This window comes from Pseudopipra pipra, chromosome 9, assembly GCF_036250125.1.
Source record: "Pseudopipra pipra isolate bDixPip1 chromosome 9, bDixPip1.hap1, whole genome shotgun sequence".
Taxonomy (NCBI): domain Eukaryota; kingdom Metazoa; phylum Chordata; class Aves; order Passeriformes; family Pipridae; genus Pseudopipra; species Pseudopipra pipra.
The window spans coordinates 19,403,661-19,414,202 of record NC_087557.1 but is presented as its reverse complement, the minus strand read 5'-3'; the positions used below and the strand labels follow the sequence as shown (position 1 = coordinate 19,414,202).

Below are 10,542 nucleotides of genomic sequence, written 5' to 3'. Positions count from 1 at the left end.
GCTCTGGGAGAGGCCGGGACATCGACCTTAGCGAGACTCCGATGGATTTTGGGGGAAGGGAGGGAATTGCCTTCCCTAAGCCAGCGCCGCTCGTAGGAAATCGTTCGCTCCTGGGACATTTTTCTAATTTAATTGCATTCACCGAAATCGGACAGCACGTGGGAGAACTACAGGAGCAAAAGGCTCGGCGGGACGGATTAAAAAGCCAAACACCGTGAGCCACCCGTGGCCGAGGGCCCGGGCGGGGGTCCGCACCGGAGCAGGGGTGGGCAGTCGAGCCCCCTCCCGCCCCGCCGGGCGCTTCTCCCCGGGCCGGGGCTTACCTGGGGCCGCGGCAATACGGTCCTCACATTCACACACACTCCCTCATTTCCTACTTTTTCTTACGCTAAGGCCCGCAATGATTAAGTCGTTAATACCTCTGGAAAAAAAAAAAAAAAAAAAAAAAAAAAGAAAGAAAAAAGAAAGGAAAAAAAAGGAAAATAAAAATTAAAAAAAAAAGGAGAAAAAAAAAAGAAACCGGCTAAAAGGGTCTTTATTTATAGTTTCCCTTTGTTATTTTACGTCTTTTTTATTTCTCTCTGCAACTAAGCTAATAGATTAATCAGTAGCCATTCTCTGATCTTCCGTTCCCAGCTGGTGGTGTGCTGCTAGAAAAAAAAAAAAATTAAAAAAAATTAGAAAACCACAGAAAAGTGGTTTCTGAGCCCAAACTTGGTGCTTTTAAGCGCTATGACGGCGGCGCATCCGCCGAGCCTGCGCTGCCGAGCGCACCGAGAGCGGCGGCTCCGGGCCCGGCGCACCGAGAGCGGCGGAGGCGGCGACGAGCCCCCGGTGCGGCAACTCGTCCGCGGGGGCCGGAGGGTCCCGGTGCCGTCGGGGACCGTCGGGGCGGGCGGAGCGGAGCCGCCGCTGGTCTTTGTTGACAGTCCATGAAACAACTCGAGTTTTGCATGACTTCACAGCGGGGCGCCTGACGTCAGGCGGTCACGTGGAGCCGCCTCCGAGTATATCTTTAACGGGAAAGTAATCTATCAGGCAGTCGGGACCGCCGCGCTGCCAAAGTGGCGAGCGAGGCCCCGCGACCCCCGGCCTCCTGCCCCCGCCCCGCCCGGCCGCTGGGAGCTCCGTCCCCTCCCTCCGCCGAGGGGGGGAAAAAAAAAACAACCAGCAAAAAAAAAACAACCCAGAGGAGAGGAGGAAAGAGGGAAGGAAAAAAACCCCCCATCCATCCAGCGCGGAGGGCGGCGGAGCGGTGCGCGGCGCGGCCGCGGAGCGGAGCGGTGGAGCGGCGGCGGCCCGCGGAGCGGCCCCATGCGCGGCGGGCGCGCAGCGCGGCGGGCGGGACCCAGCGGAGCGGCCGCCTGAGCCCCGATGCCCGGCGGCGGGAGGTGACCCGGCGGCCAGCGCAGCCCCGCGCACGGGAGAGCGGCGGGCGCGGCCGCCCCATGCCCCGCGGGGACGGCCCCATGCCCGCTCGGGTGTAACCCCCGGGGCCGGTCGAAGCCGCGGCGGGAGCGGGGCGCGGGGGGACCCCGGTGCGGTCGGGAGGCCCCGCCGCCGCCGCCCCGCCGAGCGGGGATGACCCTGTCGGGCGGCGGCAGCGCCAGCGACATGTCCGGCCCCGCCGTCCCGGCGGCCGAGGATGTGGATATCGACGTGGTGGGCGAGGGCGACGACGGGCCGGGCAAGGACAGCGAGGGCGAGGCCGGCAGCCCCGCCGCCCTGCCGCGCCTGCCGCTGGACGAAGCGGCGGAGCTGGCGCTGCCCGCGGAGCCGGGCGCGGGCGCGGAGAGCGGCAGCAGCGGCAGCGGGAGCCCGGCTGGGGCGGCCCCCGGCGGCGCGGCCGAGGGCGGCAAGGGGGGCGGCGAGGAGGGGGCGAGCGGCGGCGGCGGCGGGGCGGCGGGGCAGAGCAAGCCCAAGAGCAGCCTGGTGAAGCCGCCCTACTCGTACATCGCCCTCATCACCATGGCCATCCTACAGAGCCCGCAGAAGAAGCTGACGCTCAGCGGCATCTGCGAGTTCATCAGCAATCGCTTCCCCTACTACCGGGAGAAGTTCCCCGCCTGGCAGAACAGCATCCGCCACAACCTCTCACTCAACGACTGCTTCGTCAAGATCCCCCGGGAGCCCGGCAACCCGGGCAAGGGCAACTACTGGACGCTGGACCCGCAGTCCGAGGACATGTTCGACAACGGCAGCTTCCTCCGCCGCAGGAAGCGCTTCAAGAGGCACCAGCAGGAACACCTGCGGGACCAGACGGCTCTCATGATGCAGGGCTTCGGTGCCTACGGCCTGGCCGGCCCCTATGGCCGCCCCTACGGGCTGCACCCCGGCGCCTACACGCACCCCGCGGCGGCCGCGGCCGCGCTGCAGTACCCCTACATCCCTCCGGTGGGGCCCATGCTGCCGCCCGCCGTGCCGCTGCTGCCGTCCAGCGAGCTCAGCCGCAAAGCCTTCAACTCCCAGCTCAGCCCTAGCCTCCAGCTGCAGCTCAACAGCCTGGGCGCCGCCGGCTCCATCGTCAAGTCGGAGCCCAGCAGCCGCCCGTCCTTCAGCATCGAGAACATCATCGGCGTCCCGGCCGCCAGCTCGGCCGCCAGCGCACAGACTTTCCTGCGGCCGCCCGTCACCGTGCAGTCGGCCCTGATGGCCCACCAGCCGCTGGCGCTGGCCAGGACCACCGCGGCCATCGCCCCCATCCTCAGCGTGCCTACCAACATCATCGCGGGGCAGTTCCTGCAGCCCGCAGCCCCCGCCGCCGCCGTGCAGGCCAAGTGGCCGGCGCAGTAGCCCCGGGCGGTAGCCCCGGGCATCGCCCCGGAGGGCTCCGGCCGCCCCCTCGGGGCTCCGCGGCCGCTGGGGCTCGGGGCGGCAGCGGGCACCGGCCACCGCCGCTTGTACATATTTGTATCAAAAATCACTGACGTTGCTTTCGGGGTTTTTATTTTTCTAAAGAGGCGAAATGACGGTCGCGATTAAGGAGCTGAGAACTTTCACTTTTTTTGAAGGTTCCGGCGCTCCGAGCTGTTTTATCCGAAATAAACGAACAAACGAGAAAACGAAATTGTACAAAAAAATAAGCGGGGGAAATTTTAAGTATTAAACGAACGAACAAAAAAAAAAAGAGAATTTTGGAGAAAAAAAAAAGGAGGAAAAACGCTGTCATTCTATTATAGAAGTCTGTTTATATATGAATGAATATATGTATTCTAAATGTTATCCCTTCGTGTTGTACACAACTTTGTAAATAAATTTTTAAAATGCTCTGCCCCTCTCTGTGTGAGCGGCTCCTCTGTGACCCCCCGCTCGCAGGACGGGATGCGCGGCCGCGGAGAATCGCGGAGGGGGGAGAACAGCGCGGGGCGCGGCCGCGGAGCTGCGGTTCTCCATCCCCGCGGAGGTTTGGGTTCCGCAGGTCGCAGCGCGGGGCGGTGCGGGCGGGTTTCCCAAGGAATCTCCCGCCGCTCGGGATGTGCTTTGCGCGGCCGCGCAGCGAAAGCCACCAGCCCTGCTTGTTACCGGAGCAGCCGCCGCGGCGGGGCCAACATCACACCGATTCTTCCAAAATCAAACCTTCCCCTGCAGATCCGAGGCTCCCTCCACCGCGCCGTGATGTTTCCCTAAATATATACATTTTTCTCGGCCTGACTTCGGCTCCGCATCTCGACGCTGTGGAATTCCCAGCCGGAATTGGTACGCTTTGGGTCGGCGTTCGGGGCTAATTATAAGGGAAATTATTTTGCATAAAACACGTTGGGTCAGTTTAAGCAATGTTTATTATTTATTTTATATGAAAAAAAAATATATATTCAAGTCGTGCCCGTGCGGTGTCCGAGCGCGGATCTTTCGTTTCGATCAGGAAAATTATCGCTGTTAATGCAGCGGCTCTTCCCGCGGGAAGGAACTGGCCTTTCCCAGCTAATTCCTAAAAACTCTGCTTTAACGGCAGCTGCGAAAATTAAAAAAAAAAATAGATTCAAGTATATTTTCGGGGCTAAAGTAAAGAGCCGGCCAAGAGGAAAAAAAAAGAGAGAGAATTAATATGTAGCGTCATAATATTTAAAGCAGCGCTTTGTGGTGTTTAGCCTGGAGAGATCTCGGTCTCTCCCGTGCACTGACAGTGTTTGCTACTTCATTATCTTCTTCTTACAACGTGACATTTTTTGTCACCTTTGAAAACCACCGTGGATTTTGCTTTTCCGCCCAAATAATTCGTTGTCTTTGTTAGGAAAATCGGCGGCGTGAAATGCAGGCGGGATGCGGGATGCGGCAGGCTCGGCTGCGGGAGAAGCTGGACCAGGCGCTTATTTCCCTTCCAAAAACCCGCTGGCAGCCGCGAATTTAAAATAAATATATAAATAAAAGTGTCCTTGCTTTCCTGGTAAGCAGTAAATATTATTTCTTCCTAAGTAAATATTTATACCTCCGCATACATAGACTAAAATAAACCGAGCAGCCCCGGTGATGAGATCGTTTGAACTTTATAAATAAGGACTCGCTAATCATCTGCCAGGGACAGGGAGAACCTGGAGAGAGCGGGGACACGCGGGGCCCTGCACGGGCACCCACGGCCCCGCGGAACCCCGCGGAGCGGAATGTGGCGGTGCGTGGCGGTGTCAGAGAAGCGGGTTGTTTCACAGTTGTGTCTGGGTAATCGGTTTTACACAAACAGCAAATGGTGGGTGATCTGTGCGATTGAGGGGGTTTCTATATTTAGCGGATCCCCTGGGAAAAAAGGAAGGAGCCTCTGCCCGGAGTCACTGTAAGGCTCAAGAAGCTGCTGATCCAGGGCTTCCAGAGGACACCGGATAACAGGGGCTCATTCCATTCCCCAGCCTTTGTTACTTATAAAATTACTCGCTCATATTTCCCCACATAGCAGCAATACCTCGGCTCGGCATCTGCGCGGCGGCGGCGGCGGCATCGGCAACTTTCCTCCCGCTGCCTCCCATCGGGAACCGCTTCTAGCTCCGTTCCCTCAGTCCTCTCTCTCCCCCAGTCTTCCCTCGATCGTCGAGGACATCGGCTGCCAGGAGAAGCCTTTCCCCGGGAAGGGGCGACGGCGGCGGCGGCCGCCGGGGCCGGGCAGCACCGGGAGGGCGCGGGGCTGGGGAAGGACCGCGGTGAGACCCCCGCCCAGCCGCCCCCTCCCCGCGGGAGCCGCCGGGTCCCGCAGCCGCGGGGCCGAGAGAGGCAGCGGGTCCGTGCGGGCGGGGGAGGCTCCCGGTGGCCGCGGGGCTGCAGTGGCGCACCGGGGCCTGCGGGGGGCGCGGCAGGTCCCGCTGCACCCGCGGGAATGGACGCGCCCCCCCGGGACCGGGAGCATCCCGCATCCCCCGGAGCCCGGAGCATCACTCGGGGTTGGGATCAGCCCCACAGCCCCCGGGGCCGGGAGCACCCCGGGGAACCGGGAGCACTTCAGGGGTATGGGAGCACTCCCGATGTCTGCAGCCGCCTCCGGGACGGCACCGAATGGGCACAAAGCTACCGGCGGGGCTCGGCGGTCCCGGGGGTGCCAGAAAGCGGTCCCCATATAGGGGAGGGTTTGCAGCCGGGACGGGAGCGGCTTTCCCGCACGGTGCTGCCCAGAGGAGTGGGCGCAGCCTCCGCAGCCGGACTGGGAGCGGCGGGCCGGGGGCAAACGGGAGCACCATGTCCTGGCGAACTTTCCTCAGCCACGGGCCTCAGCCAGACCACAGAAACTCTTTTCCTTGTTCTTTCTCTGCTTTTCCCTTCCACGAACTTGTCCGATGCATATGGCACAACTTGACACGGCCGGTGACAGATGCCCATTAGTGTAAGTCGTGTCACGTCGGTCCCTGGGGTGTGTTGGAAGTAACTAGATCCGAAACACCGCGAAAATGACCCTCCTCGCAGCCCAGAGAGTTTACCCAGAGCCACCTCCACTCCGCTGACACTTTCCCCCCTTGTTTATTGCAATTACGACCCCGCCGCTCCCTCCGTCCGGGGAAGGAATGTGCGATAGGATCTGGCCCTAATCCTCTAAACCATCACGTTGGTTGAAAAAGGGACGAGATGGGCTCTTCAGGGCCATTTCCTAGGCTCCCGAGGAACTCTCGCCTTTCCCTGCGCGGCCGCGGGAGTTGCGCCCCCTTTTCCCCCCCACTCCGCTCTGCCGTCTCCCAGCACCGTCTATTTATAGCACCACGGGCTGTTCCCGGGCAGAGCGCGGGGCTCAAAGTTACGGGCTGACGGGGCTAATGGGTGTTGAGAGGCTGCGGCGAGCGTTGGAGAAGGCAAGGAAAGATCTTCTGCGGACACTGTGTATTTATCGCGCGTGGACGTTGTTCCTCTGTAAGGAGCCCCCTCCGCCCCCAGTCCCCTGGCTCGGCACAGCCGTGTTCCCGGCGAGGTAGCGGTCGGAGACCCCTCTCCGGAGCTGCGGGACGGCAGAACTAAGGCCCGGTTTCCCGGAGGAAACACCGTCGGGAGCGCTCCGGGGGCACCAAGGGAGGGATGCCCATCGGACACCTTCCTTCTCGGTCTGCCCCACAGGGAGGTGGCCGGAGAAAATCATCCACTGGGGACATCGAACCCCTTTGGGATACGGTTCCCTGTTCCTCGAGGGTTACTGGTTTGGGTCCGCGCCGGCTGTACCGGGGGCATTTAACCGCCCACCTCCCGCATATCGCAGCACTGGCCGACTCCCAGCGCTCCCTCCGACTCTGGGGATGCGGCTCTCCTGGGCCAGAAATAAAGGAAGGGGGGGCCAACATTTCGCTTTGGGAAGCGCCATCCCTCGTCCTTCATTGGGCTCTCGGGAGTCTCCCGCTCCGGGAAAGACACAAGGACTTGCTTTTGCAGGGGTGAAGATTTTTTCTCCCGCCTGCGGGTGCGGGGCAGGGGGGCAGTTCCCGAGGGAATTCGATGGGATTTTGCCTCCTGGGGCAGCTCGGGCAGTTTTGTGGACTCTTCCTCGTGTCCGAGGCGCACGGGGGTCCGACCCCGCGGGGTCAACTCGGCCCGGGAGGCAGAAAAACAGCCTCGCCATTCTGAGGGGGACTTTATTGGTGTTAGAAGGCTGTCGGTGACAAATCACAGCGAGCTCCACGCGCAAGTTGCGCTGCCCATCCCCGCGGATCTGGGCACGGGAACGGGCATTCCCCGGGGCGGCGACTGATGCGCTCCCGCTTAAACCCCCGCCCGGAGCCGCGAGCATCCCTGTCATCCCTCCCCGAAGTCTCTCTTCCCACCGCCGTGCCTTTTCCCCGAGCCGGGAAATGCTGCAACTGGCCAAACACCCTCATGCAGTTTTCTTGGGAGACAACACTTCTATTTCGGGGGCTTTTATTGAATTACGTGTTACCAGTGCTAAAACATAAAGCGTTATGTACTTAAAAGATGCAGAGCATAGGTATTACATCCACAGGAAGTATTTTAGTCAGTGAATGTTCAATGTAGCAGGTAGAGATGAACTTAGCACGTCTTCCAGACTGAACTGGGAACAGACTCTTCAGCCATAAAATGCACTTAACAGTCTATTTAATAGTGGCGAGGTCCTTGAAAATGCAATATCCATGCTAATCTTGCCTTTTTCTAAATCAGAAATGAAAAATAGGTCAGGAAGGTAGAACCTTCCCCTTCCATTTAAAATGCGACATTTAATCTATTTAAATAACTAAGTAAACTTTATTAATCCAGGATTTGGTAAGCAAGCCGAGGAAGCAGGCACTGCGCGACTTTATTAAGACGGCGAAGTGTGAGAGGGAGCGTCCTTGAACTCCAGGTGCAATAAAACCCCGGGTTTCTCGAGGTTCAGCAAAATGGGAAAAGCCGGGACACAGGAAAACGGCCCAATCTCTCCTCTCCATGAAGGGATGGAAAGTCTCGCTCTGCTTTACCGAGGCTCGGAGCATCCCCCGGGCTGGGAGTCCCCGGGTCGGGCGGGGGAAGCTCCGTGTCCCCCAACGCCCAGAGAATCGCGGGGACTCAAGAAAACCACCCAAACCCTCAATAATTTCTAGTTACTTTATTAAGTCCTAGTATTTCAGGGGAATAAAATAAAACAAATCCATCTCCCCGGCAGTGGTTTCAAAAATGTTTATTCCTGTTTTTGCTCGAGAAAGGATAGGAAAGAGCCGAGGCTCCAGCGTGCTGTCGGTGCGTGGCTCCCAGCGCCCAGCTCTGTGCCCGCTAAATCACGGCTGATGTTCTGCTGTCGGCATAAAAGGTCAGATTGTGAATCTGCAATTGAAAACGTCTCCAGAGTTTGTTTCCCCGCTCGCTCCTGCATCACGGCTCCGCTCAGAAACGAAATCCTTGACGAGCTGGAACTTTTTATGGCCGCAGGCTCTTCCCTCAGTCTGCCCCAGGAAAGACTTTCTTATTATCCTGACCGCATTTCACTCCAAATTTATGGAACACCCGGGAGATATTTGCCTTGCCACCGCTGGGCTTTACATAAAGCCTGAGAGCCAGGGTGGAGGAGAAGCGGCAGCGGAGCTGCCGAAGCCTCCCGAGAACGCCAAGGGTTAAGAAAAGCCGTTTATCTGCTCATTATCGGTTTCTCTTTACTCCTGAGCACCAAATCCCGCTCGTCTCCTACCCCGCGGTATCAATGTGTCCTTAATGCCTTTTCCAGTCATTGATCTGGTCAAAGTCACCGCAGAAACACTAGTGACAGAGACTCAATTCCAGGCGACGTGCCCAATGCAAGTATTTAGAAAGCATTCAATAAAAAAGCTTTCCCGGGGAGTGAATGATTTCACCTTGCAACAAAGAGCGCTCAGCTAATTGAAATAATGCACTTGAATGTGAGGCCATGGGCTCCTGCTCGCCCATTCCAGCTCCAGAAACTAATTAGGAATAACCTGCAAGATAAAACAGAAAAACTTCTTCCTTTTTTTGCGGTAGGAGCCGATAGGCAACGATCACGGACTGGGGGTGGCAGAGCGCTGCTGTGCTCCCCGGCCTCGCCGTTTGGGCAATTCCGGGCATGGAAAATCCTGGAGGGAAGAGAAGGAAAGGAGAAGAAAAGAAAGAGAAGAGAGGAGGACTGAAATAGGAATATGCCCTGGTGATTCTTCGCCGGGTTTAGGTTGGGAATTCACTTTGCATCGCGTGTTTTCAGTGTCATAAACCAACTCCAGCCACAGTGGGTTCAGGACGTGTAACTCTATATTCCAAGTTACTTGTGGTTGATGAGTTTTTAGGATTATGCTTATTTTACAGAGTTGTGATCTCCAGACAACCCTTAAAATCCTACCAATATCCTGCAATAGAAGCATTTTACTTAGCAGCAGTATAAGTGATGGAGTACAACAGATTAGATAAACTGTGTAAAATTTGATGGGCATAATCTGCCATTTTCCACAGGATTATGGCTCTAAACACCACGGTAAAACAGCAAAGAGGTGTGATTTTTGCCTTTATCAGTTTAAGACCTCAGACTTTCAGTCTCTTCATGCTGTCTCACCTGAGGTAACACCACAAGTGACAGAAATTATGGCAGGTGTCGGAGGGACCAGGATGTCCAAGCAATTTACACTCAAAAATGGTTGTGACAGTGGAAATTAGTATTCTAGATGTTGTTGCACTGGAAGAACATAAAGAAAGAAAACCCATCTCTGGTGTTATGGAATACTATATTCATAGTGCTTATTTATTTTAAAAATAACATGTGCTTCTAAAAAAAAAAAATCATTTGTTTCCTATCTCTGGTTACCTTAACATTTCATTTACAAGTAATCAGACACTTCTTCACCACACTTTCATTCAGTAGCAGTTGTATTTAAACCCATCACAACTTTCAGTCCTGGGATTCCAGTTCAAGGAGAGCACTGCTGGCAGCTCATGTGGAAGGTCTGGACACGAAAACCTCAGTATGTGGTGTTAGTTTTAAAAAGAATCAGTTTTCTATTCAGTTTCAGTCAGACACACAGCCAGAAGGAAAGGCCAGGTTGGACCGGGCTTGGAGCAACCTGGTCTAGAGGAAGGTGTCCCTGCCCAAGGCAGGGGGTAGGATGAGATGAGGAGCTTCTTCCCAGTGACCTGGTGTGTTGAAGAACAAGTCTTCCAGCTGCTCCCTTCCTTCTGTGAAAATGAACCCACACTGAGATTCATTTCCTGAACAAAAAGCTGGGCTTCCCAAGTGCCAGGACTGTGCTTTTCATCAGCAATGCCCAGTAGCGCATCCCCCACTTGCCTGAGCTGCTGCCATGGAGATGTGAGCACTACATGTGCCATGGAATCATGGAATGGTTTGGGTTGGAAAGGACCTTAAAGCTCATCCAGTCCCACCCCCTGCCATGGGCAGGGACACCTTCCTCTAGACCAGGTTGCTCCAAGCCCCGTCCAACCTGGCCTGGAACACTTCCAAGAATGGGGCAGCCACAGCTTCTCTGGGAATTCCACCCCAGCTCCTCACCACCCTCACAGCCAAGAATTCCTTCCCAATATCCTATCTAACCCTGCCCTCTGGCAGTGGGAAACCATTCCCCCTTGTCCTGTCCCTCCAGGCCCTTGTCCAAAGTCCCTCTCCTGCTCTCCTGGAGCCCCTTTAGGCACTGGAAGGGGCTC

General features: G+C 57.0%; 1 protein-coding gene across 1 annotated transcript; it reads left to right on the top strand.

Moving 5' to 3' along the window:
• Positions 1-1,018: 1,018 nt before the first annotated feature.
• Positions 1,019-3,273, top strand: FOXD3 (forkhead box D3). Its single transcript, XM_064664996.1, has one exon. It carries the CDS (start codon positions 1,582-1,584, stop codon positions 2,791-2,793), a length of 1,212 nt encoding a protein of 403 aa, XP_064521066.1. The 5' UTR covers positions 1,019-1,581; the 3' UTR covers positions 2,794-3,273.
• Positions 3,274-10,542: the final 7,269 nt, after the last annotated feature.